Source organism: Myotis lucifugus, unplaced genomic scaffold (genome assembly GCF_000147115.1).
Source record: "Myotis lucifugus unplaced genomic scaffold, Myoluc2.0 scaffold_32, whole genome shotgun sequence".
Lineage (NCBI taxonomy): Eukaryota > Metazoa > Chordata > Mammalia > Chiroptera > Vespertilionidae > Myotis > Myotis lucifugus.
In genome coordinates, this window is record NW_005871080.1 from 8,028,797 (window position 1) to 8,050,799 (window position 22,003).

The following is a 22,003-nucleotide window of genomic DNA, read 5'->3' on the forward strand; positions in this document are numbered from 1 at the left end:
TCTGAAAATAGCTTCAGCTATCTAAATTGGCTATGACAGAACTGGCAGAGAACTTGAAATTGCAGTTATTTAGATTGGCCATTATGACCAGAAAGATATTCTTGGAATGATTCTAGATGTTCTTTTACTGTGTGCAACAATTGTTGATATGGTGTTTTTTTACTGTCATTTTAAATAAGAACTGAAGCCCATTAAATGGTTGCTCTGTGAATTTCCGCTGACAAATACAGGGAGGCATCTTGTGCATCTTAGCCAACAAGCATTGTTCAAAATAACTGAAACCACTCTAGAATTTATTTGATGTAACCAGCTAATTATATGGTCATGATTTATGTTTAAATAATGGATTTTAATCCTATATATTATTTTAATTCTCTGCTAGACTTCTCATCATAGTGTCAGGATGCCTATGTAAGGAAGACAATAAAAACATGGGCACATTCTTTATATTGTAATAGAAGTATGATAGTCATAGAAGTATGATTTTTAAATGAGAAAACACTCTATTTTCCTATATCTGCTTAAGAGAGTAAACATTCTGCAGCTTCAGTGATAGCTAGTTCCACTTTGGACTCAGAACAACCAGAAAAAAAAAAAAAACCTTTTTCAATCACAGAAATTTAATAAAGGAGGATTTATTTGACAGGCAAGCTCAATTTTTATATTGGCTACTTATAATTTTCAGTATTTCTCAAATTAATTCCCAAATTTTAATTAAGATTTCCATTTTGCTATAAAATATGACCATTTTTAGGTTAGCATAAAATAAAGAAAATGGCTATAAAACTAAACTTTATAAAGTATTTAAACTGGTGAAATCCAACTGAAGTTACCTTCAGCATACTGACAATATACAGGAAATTAGCAGATATCTCTCCCTAATATCCATTAATCTGTGATGGCTGGCTCCTCCATTCCATTTGGTTGAAGTTACTAAATTAGCAGACTTGTAGGTTGTTATTCACTGATTTTTTTTTTAATATTTCTAGATGCTCCACCAACTGGTCAGGCACACAATGTGAGAGGCAAGCCCCAAAGAGCAGCAAGTCTGATCATATCAGCACAAGTAAGTGCCTCAGATTCATATCTTAAGTGTTTTAGTATATAAATCATTTTTGATGCCTTTGTAAGGGGAGTTGAGTCTTTTATGAAGGTTTGCAAAAGATTCTCTGCTATCACAGTTCTTTTTTGAAGATGAAGCTCTGAGTTCTCACCTGATGACAGGATCCAGCATTTATGTGCCCTTTCTCTCTCTCTCTCTCTTTCTCTCTCTAAAATACGTATTGTTGAAAGTATTGCAGATCTCCTCTTTATTCCCCCATTAACCTTTCCTAGCCCACACCTGAACCCAAGCCTTCACCATACTCTTGTCTGTGTCTATGGGTTATGCATATATCTACACTAATAAAAGAGAAACATGGTAATTAGCGTACGACCGCTACCCTTTTCATTGGCTAATCAGTGAGTATATGCAAATTAACTGACAACCAAGATGGCGGCCGGCAGCCATGCACTGAAGCGAGCAGGGAGGCTTGCTTGCTTCAGTGACTGCAGACTCCAACATTCCCCGCCTCACTTGCCGGCCTCTCAGCTGCAACTCTAAGCAACTATGTACTATGTTGCAAATAAGAAGCTAAACAAAACCCCAGAAACCAGCCGGACTGAAAGCCAGCCAGACCGCAACATTGTATCGATGTGTTCAGCAGCAAGGCCTCAGAGCTAAAGCTGGCCCAGAATAAAAAATAAAAAAAAGAAAACAAGGAGCGGTTGGGAGCTTCAGTCACTCGCTTCCGGAAAACAGCCCTCAGCCCCTCACCCAGACTGGCCAGGCACCCCAGTGGGGACCCCCACCCTGATCCAGGACACCTTTCAGGGCAAACCAGCCAGCCCCCACCCGTGCACCAGGCCTCTATCCTATATAGTAAAAGGGTAATATGCCTCCCAGCACCGGGATCAGCGTGACAGGGGGCAGCGCCCAAACCCCCTGGTCGGCCCTGCTCTGTACGTGACAGGGGGTGGCGCCACAACCTCCCCATCGACCCTGCCTTGAGTGTGACAGGGGGCGGTGCCCCAACCCCCCAATCGGCCCTACCCTGAGCGTGACTGAGGGTAGCATCGCAACCTCCCGATCCGTCCTGCTCTGTGCATGATGGGGCGGTGCCCCAACTCCCCAATCGGCCCTGCTCTGAGCCTGACCAGGGGCTGCACTTAGGGATTGGGCCTGCCCTCTGCCACCCAGAAGCAGGCCTAAGCCAGCAGGTCGTTATCTCCCGAGGGGTCCCAGACTGCGAGAGGGCACAGGCTGGGCTGGGGGACACCCCCCCCCCGAGTGCACAAATTTAGTACATATATAAAAGCCTAAGTGACTGGAACAACCAGAATGACCAGAACAACTGTTGCTATGACATGCACTGACCACCAGGGGGCAGATGCTCAACACAGGATCTTCCCCCTGGTGGCCAGTGCACTCCCATAGCCAACCTCCCCCTGGCTGGCCAACCTCCTGTGGTCCCTACCCGCCCCCCCCCCCCCACCAGCAGGGCCCAATCACCGGATCAGGGGGAGGCCCCAGGGTGGGTGGGGGGGGAAGTGGCCCCTTTCCCAGGGGGGCCAAGGGCCGGCTCCCTCCTTGGGGCTGGTGGCCAACCTCCTGTGCCCCATACCTCCTCCCTGCCAGCAGCCCTAATCAGCCTGGTGCCCCCCCGCCACAGTGGCAGCACGGAGGTGAAGGAAGGGAGGAGGGGGCCAGGCAAGGGACCGCTCAGTGGCAGGGTGCTGATGATGGCAGCATCGGCATCCAGCATCCGTTCCTTCCGGGCCCAACCAGGCGACTCACCTCCTTGGCCCTGATCGCTGGCCAGGCCTAGGGACCCCACCCGTGCATGAATTTTGTGCACTGGGCCTCTAGTGTACATATAAGTTCTTTGGTTAATCTCTTCCTACCCACCCACCCACCCCTGCCTTCCCGCTGAGATTCCACAGTCTGTTCCATGCTTCTGTGTCTCTGGATCTATGCTGTCTTTTAGGCAGTGAGAGTTCGTCTCAAGCCTCAGCACTTTTCTTGATGCACATCTGCAAATCTAGCATAAGCTTTTCTTGGGAAATGGACTTGAGCTACAGAGGCTACCTGTATCACATGGACATGAAAATGCTCAAGGAAGAAAAATAATTTCATGTTTTAATTAGAGCAAACTGTATTTTCTTCAAATGCTTTTCAATGTGTTGTTGAAAAGTGAATTTGACTGGCTAGTCTTAAAGAGAAGTATATTAACAGCAATTCTTAAGAGTTATAATTGGTTTATTGCTTGTCTTTAAAATGCTGGTTTAGAAGTATATTAAAATATAGTGTAACATTTTACAACTCTCTTTTTTGTGTGTTGCTCTGGTCTTAAGACTGGTGTCTCATATAACAATCCATCTAATCATCATTGTGCATCTGTTTTCCAACAACTTTAAATGACTTTATAAACATTTCAAAATAAAAGTATGAAATAAAATTTCTTAATTTACACATATAGTTATTAATTTGACCATGAGTGGAGAGCTTTTAAAAAGTCTGTACTATCCATCAATTGAGTAAATATTTTCTTGATGAGGAAAAATTACATCCCCGATTGATGAATGCTTACTTTAGCAATTTTTCTCTAGTTCTTTACTGCTGATGATAAAGCTTTCATGAAGACAAACAAAAACTTACTCCGGAGTTTGTGAAAAATGAAAGACACCATCAAAGTCAAAGTATACAAATTTTGATACCCTAGAGCAGGCTTCCAGGACCATTGTTCAAAGACAGAATTTAGAGATTAATTTGGACTAATAAACCTGAGCATCTTTTAAAAATGACATATAGTTCTAGAATAAATAACCTAGGCATGGATTTTTGAATTTGGAGAGATGAGGTGACTGATCTTTGCTCATGAAGCATTTGGGGTTTATCCTAGACTTTGTGTGTTGTCCTTCGAACAGGGAAGGGAGAAGACATTAGGAAAGCTATGGGCACATAATTATAGGAATAGAGCACTAGGATTTGGGAAATTGGTTCATAAAAGGTAGGGAGGTGGAAAAATACACCTTGCCTAATTCGCTATTGCAAAAGGATAGGAAAAGAAAAAAAAATAAAGATTCTTCCTCTCTCTTCCCAGGAACTAAGGCTCATGCTAATATTACTAAAAATAATTCTGGAAGCATACTAATTGGCATTGACTTTGTGATCTAATTGCAAAACTCAACCATTATTAAGAAGCATTTTAAAATAAAGAATGCATTTTAAATTACCAATCTGTAGAACACACTGGATTTGTAAGTTGAAAATAATGACAAGATATTTCAGCATTTATGTCATGGTGATTTCTCAATTACCTAAGATAAGTGGGGTACTACACCTTTAGAAAGTCAAAAAACTTAAATACTGATAAAACTCTCTGAAAAGGAAGAAGGAAGGAAGGAAGGAAGGAAGGAAGGAAGGAAGGGAGGGAGGGAGGGAGGGAGGGAGGAAGGAAGGAAGGAAGGAAGGAAGGGAGAATAATGTCAATTGAATTTCAATTTTTATATAAGGTCCATCCAAACGGAAACATTTGGTGTTTGGAAAATGGTATGGAGGCCCTAGCTGGTTTTGCTCAGTGGCTAGAGTGTCAGCCTGCTGACTGAAGGGTCCCAGGTTCGATTCTGGTCAAGGCCACATGCCTGGGTTGCAAGCTCCATTCCCAGTGGGAGGAGTGCAAGAGGCAGCCAACCAATGATTCTTTGTTATTATTGATGTTTCTCTCTCTTTCTCCCTCTCCCTTCCTCTCTGAAATCAACAAAAATAGACACACACACACACACACACACACACACACACACAATGGTATGGAGGAGGGGTGTGCCAGATATATATATATATATATATATATATATATATATATATATATATATATTTATTGGAGGGCGATGTCTCCAACTGTTTGCATGGGCAATAAGCTGCCTTATAAGGAGATGCCTCTAATTACATGTAACTGCTAATTCACGGAACATGGAATAGGAGGAGGAGTTGCAAGAAGTTGTAAACCTTTTCCCAAAGATTCTGACTTCCTTCATTCGCTGACTAAGGTCATTGAATTTAATGGAAACATCAATGCACATTGAAAGGGTTATTAGCTATGTAAATGTCATATTATCTCAGAGATGAGCAAAGTTGACCAAATAATGACTCTATTAGAAAGTACTTATCATTAGACATTTACACTTTGAGAAACTTGCCTCTATAAGTCTGAAAAGAGATACTTAAACTGATCTTCCTAAGGTAGGAGGGTCATTTTTATTCTGTAGTGAAGTGTAGTGGTTTTAAGTGGTTGTGAAATGTTCCCTGAACTCGGGCAGGAGTCACTTGCCCATAAGAAAGATGGATATGTTAGGGTGTGTTTTTAAATCTGCGTTTCTGCTTACAGTGAAGGATCCCATAATCATTGGACCTTGGAGTAATTGAGAACACACTGCCTCTGTCGGCCTAACTACTGCCAACTGGCACGCAGATTTACCTTTCTAATTGATGCACAGCTTTCTTAATCACCTCTGAGTAGTCACACTGATGTTTTCTGGCCGTTACTGTTAAAGTATCTAAAACTTAGCTCGTGGAATTAAGCAGACCTAGTATCCTACGGCTGCTTAGGTTCCACTTGAAAAAGCTCATCTGACTCTTCTGGAGTTATTTTGAAGAATATTAAACTAAGGGTGATAAAATATTCATTATATATCCCTATTTTAATTTTACAAGTTTGAAGGGAGTAGATATCCAATGTTTGATTTATGCTATTTGTATATGCTAAAATTAAGGAGCATAAAACTATACTCAGCATTTGTGGGGCATTGGAGAAGTATTTTACTCTAGTGACAACAGAAATATATCCATTAGGGATTGTGTCTCCTCTTTTCTTACTTTGCCCTTATCTCTTTACACCATCATGTTTTAAAACAGAAAGGAAATTATATGATACCAAGGAATCATAAAATTGCAAATATATAAGAGAACTGATAAGTGCAACAAAATAATGCTTTTGTCCTAATTCTTCCCAAACAATTATTTGTCAAGCCTCTGAGTGCCAAGTACGGTACTAGATCTCAGAGATAGGTCAATGGGTAAGACAGACAGTGCCTCTTCTCATGAAGCTGAGGTTCTAGAGGGCAAACAGCCATAAACCACAGAAGGAGACAAATAAGTAAGCATGTACATGTGTAAAATAAGTGTGAGTTTGTATTGATTCTATGATGGAAGCCAAAGAGAACCAAGTATAGAGAATGGCAGGGGAGAAGTGAGGTCAGAAGTCACTTCTCTGAGATGATGATAATTAAACAGAAACTTGAAGTATTAAAAAGAAGAGAGGCTCATGATGTTTCAAACCCATGGAAGGGCAGGTATAAAAACCCTGGAGCAGGAAAGAGACACATTCAAGAGGTTGATAGAATACCAGTGTTCTGGTACCATGGGGACAGCAGTACACTGGGCCTCTAATTTATACATATATATAAATGTAAACTTAAGAGAAAATATAGCAACATGTCAAAAGTGGTATAATTTATCTTTATATTTTCTATGATAAATGCAACCAATAAGCAAAAGGTTCTCTTCTTTTGAGCTCCATAATGCAATGCTTCTGGTTTCCCTCGTACCCTTCTTGAAGCAGCAATGTCTTCTTAGTGAGATTCTGTTCTTCTCTCCTTCTGGTTAACTCACTGTCATCTTATCATTATTTACATTCTTTCTTGGCAATCAGTAATTCCTGACTCAGTTATCAACTCTATGCTGATTACCGCTAAATTACTATCCTCAATCCTGGCTTTTTTTTTCTGAATTTGAGACATATATCCTACTGCACACTGCTATATGTATCTATATCTATATCTATATCTATATCTATATCTATCTATATTCCACAGGAATTTTCGGCTCCATATATCCCAAAATGATCTCATCACCTTCCTCTACTCAACCAGGCAATTCATGCACCTTGTTTTGCCTTCCTATATATATGAATGGCTTATAAAAAAATCTATCTGGTTCCCAAGTAACACTTAAGTGTTGCTCTTAATGTTTTTTCTCTCTAAAGTCAAGTCAAACAATATATCCAGTAGATATTAGTTCCTAAGTGTTCTTCAACTTCACCCCTTTTAAAAAAATATATTTTTTTATTGATTTCAGAGAGGAAGGGAGAGGGAGAGAAAGATAGAAACATCAATGAGAGAGAACCATTGATCAGCTGCCTCCTGCACGCCACCCACTGGGGATGGAGCTGGCAACCCGGGCATGTGCCCTTGACTGGAATCGAACCTGGGACCCTTCAGTCCTCAGGCCAATGCTCTATCCGCTGAGCCATACCAGCTAGGGCCTCACCCCAGCAGTACATTGCCCGGCTCATTGACAAGCCTTACATAGCCCTTCAGCACACCCCTTTGCTGTCCTCTATGGCCGCATCTTCTACCACTCTCTATTCTGCACTTCAGCCAGACTGTTGTTCTGTAATCTTTCCTCCTCCAGGCCTCCACATTTCTCTTCCTAGATTAATTCAGTATCTCCTCCTCCCATTGACCTGCATTCTCTTCCATGAGACTAAAGAGGACTCACTTGCAGGTCTCTAAGGCACACCAGTCCTCCTCTATCCTGGATCTGGTTGGATACTCCTTTATATTTCCGGAGCAATGCAGACTTTCCCCAGGGAAGTGCTTATCACACCCTGTTAAATAAGCACACTTCTTTGTCATCTTCTAAACTATATCAAACAATGTGAGAGCAGGGACATTTGTATCCCCAGTGCAAAGCAGAGTGCATGCTGAGTGTGTGGGACATAGCGACTCTTAAAATATATTTACTAAAATAAGAACCGAATGTACAGTCCCTATGATATCCTAGGGACTGTGCTAGCTGCAAAACAAAGAGAGATAAACAGTTTAAACCCTCAAATTACAAAGAAACTGGTTTCTACAATATATTGTAAAGCGTGCAAAACAGGCATACGCAGAGTTCTGTGGCAATTTATTTTAGTGAATTAATAAATCTGTATGTAGCACTTTCTATGTATTAAACATAATCCTATTTACATGAATGACTATGAGGTAGCTATTAATGATGACACTCTTTGTAGATGTGTGTAAACTGAGACAAAGATAAATAATCTTCCCAATGTCATGTTGTTAGTAATGCAAGGTGTGGCCAGAGGTAGCCTGGCTCCAGAATTTATTATCTCAGCTGCTATGCTGTGTGCCTCTCTCGGGGAAGGGGTCTCTACAACATAACAATTTAATAATACAGGTTTTTTTTTCTAATAGAAAAGTATTGGATGATGAGGCTTCAGACCAATGTGGCCAAGAAAGACTTGCTCTATTTTACATGAGAAGGTCTTTGAGGTATCCCCTCAACCCTTAATAAGTATAGAATGTGCTTTTTAAAATCATTTTAGAAAAATCCACCAATAATGTACTATTTAAAAATCTCCTGAAATATGAATTATCATATGTTACGACATTTACTCCTATATAGTCTACTTAAGAATATATACCTAATTTGATATATATCTATCTTATGAATCCAAAAATACATGTGGTTGCCAACTGTTTCCATCAATATCAACTATTTTACATTTTTATACATTGCCAAACTGCTACCCTGCATTATTTATTGGCTACATTAAGCATTATTGCCGTTACCTTGCTTGGTTATATAAATACATTAGAAATCCAGGCCTTTAAACAAAGTGCTGTAATGTAAGGGATTGGAACTGCCATCTGTGATGGGAGAAAGAAGAAAAAGTTATTTGTTTGCCAGCATGCATAATTAACAGTTCTACCTCAAAGGAATAAAAAACCCTATGTAGACAAATATCCAATTTTCTAAATAACATACAATTTTCATTGAAGGGAACATAACTTTATATACCTTAAAACAATTATTGGTACGTTTAATACATGCCAATATATTACAAATTTTAGCAGGAAAAAAAGATAAGTAATGAAGTAAGGCTATTTATAAAGTCATGATCAATCAGTTAAAGTCATTGTTTATGAAGAAACCAGCTGTTCACTGGCATTTACAATTTGTGAACAAATGTTAATTGCTATCCAATCTGCCAGAATCTCTACTTTTACTAATTACTAATAAGTTACACATTCATATAAAGTTCACTTTCCCAAATCCAAGTTTACTTTCCCAAAACCATATAATATTAAACTCAGTGAGCTGTATAGCCCTGGTAACAACGTGGAAAAAATAAAATGAGTTTTGCATTCTATAAACTGACTAAAGAAGGCAAGCCATGTTTATTGTTTGTTTGTTTTGCATGGAAGAGATAGTTATTTGGTTATTTTAGTCAAATTATTTTTGAAGGTTCAAATTAAAATATTCTCTTATACATGACATCTCCTTAATAAAGACATTTTGGTATTTTGGTAAGGAATCTCCACCATGGGCTATGGCACACAGATACTTCCTGGCTATAGCTATTAAAACGTATCTATATTTCTATTTTAAAGTCCCTAAGCAGCTGCTTACTGTGCTTAGTATTACAATTCATTTCTGCCACAGTATTTTTACACAAATGTCCTTGAAAAGCAAATTCAAATATTTAATATTTCTTGAAGTTTTATTCCTGAACCATTTAAGATTCCCACATTACATTTCAATTAGCTTTTGCATTGCTGGTTTGTTTCTTCCTTTAACCAGTGATTAGGTTGCCTTGACTGAATCAACCAGATGCTAGTCCAGATAAATGAAGCCTTTGTCTCATGGGCAGTAGACATTTGTCTGTGAAAGTTAACATTAGGTACTGGGTAGAGCTACTTATACTCTCCTGTTGTCAGCAACACTTGCATTCAGTTTTCTGCCTGCATAAGTGACATATAACCCCAGGCATATCCTCCTGTGGTTCACAGCATCACCAAGATTGACTCCTTCATGAAAAGAAAAAAAAATTGGTTGCTCTTATTGCTAACCTAGAAATAGAGGGCAGAGGTTCTCTGTTTTGCTTCTCCCCTATGCTCACATGTGTAAAAACTAACACTCAGTTTCTCAGATCACTTTTGAAGACCTATTTCATAGATCTTTTATTCCAGCTTGTAGATCAGTGATTCAATCTAAGATCATTCTTGTTAGTACATGATAAATGGCACATTGCCCTGGCCAGTGTTTCAGTGTTTCTAGAGCCTCGGCCTGTGTACAGAAGGGTCTCAGGTTCAGTTCCCAGTCAAGGGCACATACCTTGCAGGTTTGATCCCTACCCTGGTCAAGATGCAATCAATCCATGTGAATCTCACACTGATTTTTCTCTCTCTCTTTCTCTATCTCTCACGCGCTCTCTTCCCCCCCTCCCTGCCTCCCTCCCTTCCACTCTAAGCCAAATTTGCAACGTAAGCCAAATCTCCCAGATATGTTCAATTAAAACTGTTCTGGAACTTGAGGAAGAGAATCCCCCTTGTCCCCTATTTTGTTGAATTAAGCTAACAGACCTTGTGTAGGTCTTCTCGTCTATTTTATTGATGAAGAGCATAAGCCTCAAAAACATTTTTAATTGACTTTATGTTTAATATCATATTTTAAGATACTTTTATATATCATTTGATATTCCAATGGCTAAATAATATTCAATGTGTCAAGCCTCAGATTTTAAATTACCCATTTAAGGTCTCACTTTGCTTAAGTTGTGGAACTGATACTTAGGCCTATATCCATCCAATTTTAACACTGATGTCCCTTTTGTTTGGCCAGGCTGCCATCTGATTTGTCACATGTACTCTTGGCCAGAGAGTATTTATAGATAGAGGAACAAAACTAAGGGTGGTAGTACGGCCAGTGAAATTGTGTAAATATGTAATTTGCAAGGAGTTACCAGCATGTACTTACATCACTGCAAGTCATGTGTGTGCTGTGATTCAGACTCAGACTGACAAAGCAGTCAGCATTTCTAACAGCATGATACCTCACTGCAACATACAAGTGAATGATATCTGAGGAAACATTTCCAGCAGATCAAGTATTTAATAGGAGAGTGATGTTTCATAATGTACTTCTGAACTTGGAACATAGATATTTGGCCTAGGCTTCACTTTTATTATGTCAATGGTCAAATGATTAGGTGTAATGCAGTGTTCAATTGTATCAATCATTATTTTATTGATGTGCTTATGTACTCATTCATTTCTCTTTCAGGAAGCATTGCCATCATTGTGCCTCTGGTGCTCCTGGTGACTTTGATAACCACCTTAGTAATTGGGTTAGTGCTTTGTAAAAGAAAAAGAAGGTACGGTGCGATGTTCTAGACTAGCAGTTAACAAATAAATTGCACAGATAGTTACTGAAACATAGATAATTTTTTTAATTCGTTAAAACATAAATTATTTTAATTAAAATTCTGTTTTCAAACAATTTTATCCCTTTATTTCATTTTGAGTGGTTATAATTCAGACAACCCTTCTCCCATGTAATGTTGAGGAAATGTCTCCATTCGTATATTCTAATAAAACTAACAAGGGGAAATATTAATTAAAACTTTAGTAGATTTTACATGTGTGGTAGTTTTTCCTTGAAAACTCAAGAGTCTTTGAAAAGGATCGTATTATATTATGAAAGATTAGTAATGTAAATACAATGATACTGAATATGTATTATATATCAGAAATGGTTCATTTGTTTATTTTATATATTACTGGAAGTGTCATTTTAATATATATGAATATGCAGTTATAAAAATCCAGAAGGAGTGGGTTGTCTGTGGTTATCATCACAAACCAAGAGTGTGTGAGGCAGCTTTTGAATTATGTAAAAGAGGCTTTTTAGCCACGTGATTTTGGGGGATTGAAGGCGATTTATTTTAAATTTTTTATCATTTTTAAGGGATGATTTTCATTAAAAAAGGAAAAATCTAGAATTTTAAAAAGTAATTGATTAGTGAATATTCAGTTTCAACTAATGTGGAATTAGGTACTTAGGAGGAATATGTTCCAAGGGCATTTTTTATTACCCATTCTAACAAAAATAATAATAATAAGCTAAATAATTTGGAAAAATAGCATCACATTGTTATTTTTGTTCCTCTGTGACTTGATTTTGAATGAATATTTTTATGAACTTACCATAAGTGAATAAATCTATGAATATGATAGTTTGATAGTTTCATACACCATGATTGTGATATTTAAACTCATACTTAAACAATGTTCACATAATCCAGGACAAAAACTATTAGAAGACAACCTATTATCAATGGAGGAATAAACGTAGAAATTGGCAATCCATCTTATAACATGTATGAGGTGGATCATGATCACAATGATGGAGGTCTTCTAGATCCCAGTTTTATGATAGATCCAACAAAGGTAAGATGATGGGCAATGACTACTGACACTCTTGAGTCATAGCTCTGCAAAAATGGTTCTAAATTTAACAGTGTTTCTTTTTTCTGAAGAAAGAAGTTTAGGATGTACTAAATGTTATTGTCTCTTCTAAAGAAAAAAAAAATAAGATTGTGGACTGCGTTCACCTGAAGCGTAAAATTAGTACAACATGTTTTGGAAAATACATACTTATTTATTCACTTAATTTATAAACATGTAGTTTACTTAAAATAGCATCTTTCATTCAAATGTGTTGAGGTACCAGCACATCTAAATATACAGACTAGTGTAAAAGTACTGTCTGAAGTGCTTTTAATAATAAAAATACAGTACTTTATTGTCAAAATAAGTACTTCATTTCTAATAGTGTTTAATTGTAGACTCATCTAAATATTGCCCATGGATTTGTTTATAATCAAATCATTTTTGAAAAATATTTTTCTAGGTACTGTAATGTACTTTGAGACATGTCACTGATATATATATATAGTTTAAATAGCTACAGTTTTTTTTTAAGTTTCTGTAACCTTTTATTATTATATGTTCCTATTGGCACCTTTTAAGAGAAGTAAATGATACAATATCCAGATAAACTTGCAAAGATTCACTTCACTGTATTAGCTGAATATTTTGTATAATAATTATAGGATATTTTACTATGAATTAAGAACATCAATTTTATATGATGAATATTATTTTCTTAGTTTATTCATTAATTTGTTGAATATGTATTTTCTGATATGTAAAGGTACTATGTATAAAATATATCTTTGTATTACAAATAATCAGTGATCAATCTGTTCCAAATGGTTTTACATTCATAGCAACAGTTATTCTCAAAGAAGGTGAATTAAGTCCCATACATTTAAGCTAGTTCTGAATTCAAGGGTATTAAAGTCATTATTCCTAATTAAGAATAATTTTTATAGTTAGTATTAATTATTTAAGTAACCAACTCCTACATTTGAAATTCTTCATGAATAAATCCTTATAATCTAAGTTTCACTGTTTGCTACTTCAAATTTAAAAAGTATATACACTGAGAACATTGTTATTTGATAATTTATCTACGAAGGAGAAAGACATTATAAATAATAGATTTCTCATATTCTTTGAATTTTTCTTATAAATTAAAATATGGTACCTGTAAATATAATATGAACCAATGAGGACATATTAAAGCACACTTTTTATAAGAAGGAGGATTCTCATTTTTCCCATTATTTTTCCTTCTTGTGATAGAATTAAGCCAATTTTGGACACTTAAGGAAACTAGCTTCTTAGTATTCCATTTAAAAATGTTTCCACATTTACTCTAGGAAGATAAAACTATGCTTCAGTGCCCCTCAAATATATTTTAATATACTTAGCACATAACACTCAATGAATATTTATTTAAGCACATAACACTCAATAAATATTTATTTACCAATTTGCTGACTGATTGACCAAAATTCTATTAAATGTGACTAGATGGTTGATTCTAGCTGGCTCCTGATGTTGGAAATATAAATATGAATTGTCGCCTAAGAACTGCAGATAATAGGTAGTCCTAATACAGATAAGCAATTTTGAAAATCAGAGCGCCAGCTACATGGAAGAACCTTAAGGATAAAATGTTTTTCACAGTACTCACTGCATTACAATGCTTTGACATATTCATGATATAAGCAACTATATATAAACTAGAGGTCTGGTGCACGGGTGCGGTCCCTAGGCCTGGCTGGCGATCGAAGTGCGAGCATCTGGCATGGAAAGGCAGATCCCAGCTGACCTCTGGGCCCTTGGCAGCACCTGGGCCCCCGGGCCCCTGCGCGCCCCTCTCCACCTGAGTCATGGCTCCCGAGTCCCCACACGGAGATGCGGTGAGCATGGCCAGATGCTGCGGGCCGGGGCACAGCATGGGCCTCTGGGCTGCCCAGCGGTGCTGCACGGAAGCAGAGTGGACCACACAGTCCTCCTGGCCGGCCTCACAGACTAGCTCCTGTGTAAACCCACAGGGATTCCAGCCAGACTGGCCCTGTGGTCCCGGCGGCTGTGGCCCGGCTCACCCAGAGGAAGCCGCGCGAATGCGGGGTGGGCTCCTTGCAAGTGCCCAGCTCGTGAGCGCAGGGGCTTCCCCTGCATGTGAGCCCTGGTGTCCCAGGAGAGGGTACCAGGGGGAGTGAGAGCAAGCTTGGCGGACACCCCACATTCTCACTGCACATCCATCCCCGTCATCCCCGCCCCCAGGTAGTCAGCGAGAGGTCGCAGCGCGTCACTGACGCCTGCCATGTTCCGTGCCGCCCCCTGGTGGTCAGTGTCTATCATAGCAAGCGGTCGAACTCCCAGTCTCCTGATCAAACTCCTGGTCAAACAACCGCCCGAGGGGACAATTTGCATATTAGCCTTTTATTATATAGGATTGCATTGCATAAAGAAGATTTTGGTAGAAATCATTTATTGTTTTAAAAATAGATAAAATTTCTACTTAATAATACCTAATAATCAAAAGAAATGAAATGGTTAATAAAGTTATGTTTAAAAGTCTTGCCTATGAAGGCAATCACAGTATAGTTTGAAGAGTTCAAAAAAGGAAAATTAGTATTTACCGATTTTATCTCAAAATTTATTCAATTCTTACTTAGATTGTTTTAAGTATCTTCTAAATAAGACCCTTGGGGTGGGGGCGGGGGATAAAGAGGTGATATTGACCTAAATTTATGTTTAAAATATTTTCCTGACACCCTTGACCTTGTCCCAAATGTTGTGATCATTCATTGTTGCTAGTTAAGATTTTTAAAATATGTACATTCATTAAAATTTTCATATTCTTCAAATTTTCATCTAGTTTTTTTTCTTGAGGGTCACCAATAAATACTCTATTATGCATATGAGTGCATCAGATTGGCTAATTCTGCCCTTAGCCTCCAAGAAGTCTCAAGTCAGTACTCTTATATGAAGACTTAGTGAGCCAATTTAATTTCTAGTTAACGTGTTTTAGACTAACAGATTTCCAAAAATACAGATGTTTGTTTTATGCTATATTAAGTTTGTTTTTTCTGTAAAAATATGCAGTGGTGATGAATCTTTAATTAGAAGATGTCCGATACTTGAGTGTCCAGAATGGGCTACTGTCAGGAATTTTCAAAGTGACCAAACCTGAAGTCAGGGAGGCTGGTGTATTTTTCACAGTGCTGCTAGCAAAGATGTGATTTCATTGCGGAGGATAAAATTAAGTTAATCTGGACATAATAGAAATGTCAACCTATGGATCAAATATTTAATATCAATAGTCCTTAAATTATTAAAGCTACCATGAGTACATTGTTCATGCCCCCGGGTTTAAAAAAATGTTTTATGTTATCCTTATGACTTAACATGAGTTTATGTCAATGAAAAGAGTTCCATATTAGATGAGAAACTAAAATTCTCTGTTTGCATACAGGGCAGGTATATAGGGGGTGTGTCCAGTGCTTTCAAGCTTCCACATACAGCGCCACCCATCTACTTAAACTCTGATTTGAAAGGACCACTAACTGCTGGGGTGAGAGAAGCAAATTCATTATTTCATACCCATTCCATCATAGAACCTCTCACAATCAAAGACTATTACTAGATTTAGGTAGGGGCTTGCCTTTAATTGAGATTTTAATTAAGAAGAGATTTGAAAACAGTATTAAAATTGGGGCTGATGTTATGTATCCTGTCTATGAAAGATTACATGTAATACATGTTATCATTTCAGGCAAGCTATTAAGTAGAAATATTTGAAATATTTTTTCTTCTGAGTTTGAACATCTTATAGAACTTTAACAATAAACATGAGTCTGCTATTCTTAGAAATCTCTAGCTAGAGATTTAAACTGAATAATTTAAACTTAAATTTGTTTTCATACATTTCTTAAGATATTTTATTCAATATATACAAAGTTGATATCCAGTTAAATAAAAATATACTACAAACAAGGCCTCATCTTGAGAAATTAGAAATGGTCTAATAAAAGCATTCTCTTTTTTAATTAAGTAGCTAGCTTTTAGAGGAAAGTACTCTGTCTAAAGTCACATGGTTTATGTTAGAAGAGGGATAAAATAGGGTATCAAGTCTCCCATCAACTGTTTTTCATTATCATTTTTATCATGTTTGTCAACTGCATGGCTCAAAGATTATAATGTTTCTTTGATGTAACTAAGATTTAATGTTCTGCTTTTGGAAAGACAAAGGAAACAAACAGAAAAAACTAAAACACTAGGCAATGATTTCTTGGGTTAAGTTGCAATTAGTAAAATATGAACATTTGTATATCTTTTCCAAATGAAAGAGATCATTTCTGCAGGTTTGAATTCTACTTCAATATGCTCTAAATATCTGTGCAACCTAAGATGACTAGGTACTACTCAATGCCTTGAAAGAATACAAAAATATTTCCAGTGATAAGTGCATAGAGGTTGTTTGAAGCAAAAAATATTGTCTTTATTTTAAAATCTACTCCACCAATGTATTATATTTTTCTTTTCCTTTGTTTTCGTGCTTTTAACTTCATATTGAAAAATTATCAGCACTGAGCAATTAGATGATTTTCTGTAAACACATTTTTCCTGTCATTGCAATAGCAATAAGGAGGGAAAGCATATGGACTAGAAATAACACATTAGTTTCACGTTTTATGCTTTTAAGTAAAATCTCAGGGAATATAGAGTTCATAATGATTTCTTTGGGACTTTAATATTTATGTTAAAGCTCCCATTAGGTTCACAAGTTACCTGAAAAACATGCAATTATGATTTTATCTAATACCATGCTAAAGTCAACAAAAGCATATACATACAAAATTAAATTACATTGAAATCATTACTATTTAATAAGTTAAAAGTATTGCATATAAATATTGTCAGCATTAAAAGACAGACATCCTAGAAAATAGCTAATTAATGTGGTGAACACTGATAATAGAATTGTACTTATCTATTTTTTTCTCCTTCAGCCAACAAATTACTCCAATCCAGTGTATGCAAAATTATACATGGATGGGCCAAACTGTCGAAACTCCTTAGGAAGTGTTGACGAAAGGAAAGAACTGCTTCCAAAGAAAATAGAAATTGGAATAAGAGAGACAGTGGCATAATCAGCGATGCCTTTTATATACTGTAAAAATGTATAAAATATAAGGATTACTTTTGTATGTTCCAACAGTATTATACTTGTTTTGGCATCAGCATTACCTCTTTCTTTATCTTTTCCCTGGTTAATTGTTTTCTGAGTTTTATTTTTTGCTGATGACCATTGATTGACCATTTGTATGGTATTTTTATGAAACAAGAACTGCACTACAGTACAATTTACAACAATGCTGCTGATATGACACCCCTTTGAATTTGTTAAAATTAAAAACAACATATTCCTTTGTAGTGTGAATATGAGCAATCTATTTTATATGAAATTTTTTGGTTCTACTTAATCCACAGAGTGAGTCTCTATACTTTTTCATTATGTGATCTGAAACCTGTAATACAATGTCATTTTACTTTTATGTTTCAATTGGTAAAAGAATGATTGAAAGGTTGACTCTCTTCTTTGCGCCCATTAAGATGGATTCCTACTTCTGAAAATATATAGCCCTCACAAGTTCAGCATCTCCTGCTTTGAAATTAGCCTTAGATTGCCAAGTGATAGATGAGAATTTTGAGGAAAATCTTTGAAAATATATAAAATGAATAATTTGCATGAACACATATGACTACATTTTCCAAAATTTAGTGAACTATATGAGGTATACTAAACATATATACCCTGCAACCAATAGTTATATTTAGGTGGTAGAACATTGCAAAAATATAACCCAGAGTGGAAAAACCACATTGCTATGTGATAAGACCTTTTGTTCTCCCTCAGTCCTGAGGTAAATAGCCAGCCTAGAGCACAACAGGGTATTGGTTGCTGACCTCTTAGAAATCTCTTCCCAATCATGTTCATTTTGTGGAAGAGTAACCCAACCCCTTCCCACACAGAACACTAAAGAATAATACATAAGCACACAAATTGATGACAGAATTTCAATTATGTGAATGCATTTTCTTTTCTAGGTCAAAAAGAAGAAGCAAAACAGTCATTATGGTATAGAGTAATTGATAAATATTTTCAAGATACAGTATGACTAATTCATTATTTTCCCTATTAAAATTATATTCTTAAAGGACTTGCCCAGTTATAGGATAATTAATTATCTGCCCGTAATCAAAGGTGGAGGGAATAAATGCTGACCAGTTTCCCTGGTAGCCTGGTTTCTTTTTGTTATGCAAAAACACATGGACCCCATTCACTGGTTTGTTTGTTTTCAATTTTTAATTGAAACAAGTACGATTTATTTAAGTTGTATAAAAAAGGATAGCATTTTTATACAAATATCTTTAAAGGCACAAAAGATTTATTCACAAGGTATGGAGGGCTTTTTGTTCCTCTGATAGACATGACTGACTTTTAGCTGTCATAATGTATTAACCTAACAGATGAAATATGTTTGTGGTTGCTCTTATCCCTTTGTACAAGCATTAAAAAAAAACTGCTGTTTTATAAAGAGACTTTTTGTTGTACTATGTGCATGCATACTACCTATTTCTAAACTTTGCCATATTGAGGCCTTTATAAACTATTGATTTATGTAATACTAGTGCAATTTTGCTTGAACAATGTTATGCATATCATAAACTTTTTCAGGTTCTTGTTTAAGTACATTTTTTAAATTGAACAGTATTTTTCATTTTGGTTATAATAGTCATTTTGCCTATGTTTCTACAATGAAGTGTTAAATACTTTATAAAAAATTGTTGACTGACTTATTTAAATGAAATTCTACATATTTAAGTATGTGTGTTGGGTAGTTTTTAAAAATAAGAAAATTCCTATCTTTGTGGATTTAATGTTCCGAGAAAATTATTTTAGTAAACAGGAGACATAATTTTTGTTATAGCCTTAGAACATATTATCTGGGGTAAGATTAATTTTATTACATCATTTTTAAAAGCACAGTAGAGAAGGCATTTTCCTTCTTCTTGAATCAGAAACATTTCCCCTTACTTTTTCCTTTTCTCCTGTCTCATATTGCTCATCAGAGACTTCATGTTTCAATAGAAAGAAAGATGGGTTACGTACACAGTCTATGACAATCATGTTGAAATAATCCAAAGCTCTCAGTGACCCTTTCCATTCTAAAAAGCGAACTTTATGGAACACTCAGATTCCATTAGATGTTGTTTGGACATTGATTTGTAAGTGGGATGGTTATTGGTGTACCTACTTGGAGTATCGGACTAGGAATGCACATGAGGGTCTGATTTACTGGTGCTGTCACTGCGTTATGTTATCTGAAGGGGCCTTCTTACACCAGAGCTTTATGACTATAACTGAAGTTATTATTTGAAAGGAACAGAGCTCACATATTGGAATGACCTTGATACAACTAACATTAGCATACATATCTAGCAAATCATATATGACATACAAGAAACCAACCAAGACTCAGGGTCAGGCATCTGTGACCTCATTCTCAGTAGAGAACTGGTTAAAGCCATAGTTAGGAAAGCTTAGGATGTGCTTCTTAACCCCTAGGCCCTATTTACATTTTTATGGGCCTTATTTCCACATTATGCTTAGCCACCTCAGGCTGGTTCACTCAAGACCACCTCAGAGTTCAGAGTTCTGTTTGCAACTACTTTGCATCTAGTCTTTGTAAGATAAAGACATTTTTCTAAGTACTCTATTTATTTATATTGTTCTAGCTCTTTCTATTTCAAATTTCTTTTGCAAAAATTCATATAAATGCTATAAATTCAGGTGCATAATTCTTCTATATGTGGCCATTCTATATACATGCCATCACTCAAATACTCAACAAAATGTGTAATCAAGCTTCAATGGACATATTTTTTAAAAATGAATGGTTCCTAGTAAACTCTCCTTCTTACCCAAACGCCTTTCATTCCAAAGGAAGGTTCGTCAACCTCCTAATATTTTGGGCCAGGTAATTCTTTGTTGTACTTTATAGGGTAGGATACTTAGCAGGATTCCTTGCCTCTATCCATTATTTACTACTGGCACCACTCAGAATTGCAACAACCAAAACTAACTACAGACATTGCCAAATATCTTCTGGAGAACAAAACTATTGTTGCTAAGAACTACTGATCTAAGGCTGTGTTGTCTTCCACTGTTAAATAACAGTCAGCTGGAACAGCTGAGTCAATAAAGAGATCCCCCCTTATCATCAAATTCATGACATTCCAAGTTTTGATCTTAATTCTTTAATGCTGATGATGCATGAGTTAATAGTAAACTGCCTATGTAATAAAAAGTTAATACTAAGGGAGAATGTTTTATTTAGAAACTGATACGGTTTTACACAAATTGGGCCATTTTCATTTATGTAATTGTGTTTTATTTGTGGCTATTTCATGTCTTGACCATGTTTTGTTTTGCTTTGTGTTTGAGTTCATTATGCTTGTTTTGTTGGTTCTTGAGGTTGAGATTTAAGCTTTATCTTTACTTCTAGGAAGCTACTTTCCATTTTTATGATTCAAATATGAAGACATTCAATGCTCAATGTATGTTATAGCTCTTATAATGAACTAGTATAGAATGCATAATATCCATAATTTCCAAATCCTTAACAGGGAATATTGGTATATGTGATAAAGGAAATAGAAAACATATATATTGCTAATTTTTCTTTATCCTCTCTCATCTCTATATCATCATACAGATACTCGATGTAAAATCTTACTTCTCTCTAAAAACACATTATAATATTATTTATAGATTCAACTCTTTCTTTAAAAAAGATTAAAATGGAAAAGACTAAGAATCCTGCAGAGTTGAGAACAACAAAGCTAACCATTTTTTGAAAGAGATATTCTTCACATTATGCCCCATTCTAGTTATTGTCAGTTTTTAAGGATGACTTTCTCAATATCAGGTGACATATTTAAATTTAATGTAGATTTGAGTCATTATTTAAATTAGAAGTTTTTAATTATAGCTTGCAGAAAAAAAAACCTCAAACACATCTTTGTGATGACAACCACGTAATATAACACACAAAAAAATTATTTTTCCATGTATTTTGAATGTAGAAGAACAAAAACAAAAAGAGCCAAAAATGGTTCATTTTTCAATTCTGCTGCCAAATCGATTGCTGAGTTAACATTTCCAGAAAATTAACTCATCCAGAAAAATATAAAGATAACTGAAAGTACATGAAAGCAGTTTCATTCAGAAAAAAAAAAAGTTTTTATGTCATAATATCCATAGGCCCAGGGATATGCACTTTATTCCATACTGTGCATGTATCTAGTCTCCCCCCTTCACCCCCACAAAAAAGAGAGATAAATGAAATGAGTTCTCCAGTTCAACTTTTTCACATAGATATAATACATATGTGACTGCTATTTATTCTGAAAAGTAGTTTCTAGTGAATCCAAACATTTTTTGTATCCAAAGTGATAAAAAAACAAAAGAAAAATTGGTACTAAAGATGGCCTATTTGATAAATTCTATGCTTAAAATGTGTTCATTTTTTCTGATGGATGTCTGCCCCTTCCGCACATGGTATGTTAGATATCAACGAACTTAAGCAATGCAATCCTGATGCTGTAGTTATCTGTTTACTCCAAGATT

General features: G+C 36.2%; 1 protein-coding gene across 1 annotated transcript in view; it reads left to right on the plus strand.

Annotated features, from left to right (window-relative positions):
• Positions 1 to 17,459, plus strand: part of LRP1B (LDL receptor related protein 1B) — a 1,324,618-nt gene extending 1,307,159 nt beyond the window's left edge. Inside the window, exons 83-87 of the mRNA XM_023752441.1 lie at positions 990 to 1,066; positions 11,171 to 11,261; positions 12,192 to 12,336; positions 15,782 to 15,880; positions 17,319 to 17,459. Of these exons, the coding sequence (XP_023608209.1) occupies positions 990 to 1,066; positions 11,171 to 11,261; positions 12,192 to 12,336; positions 15,782 to 15,880; positions 17,319 to 17,459 (553 nt within the window). The remainder of the gene's footprint in view (positions 1 to 989; positions 1,067 to 11,170; positions 11,262 to 12,191; positions 12,337 to 15,781; positions 15,881 to 17,318) is intronic.
• The last annotated feature ends 4,544 nt before the right edge of the window (positions 17,460 to 22,003 follow it).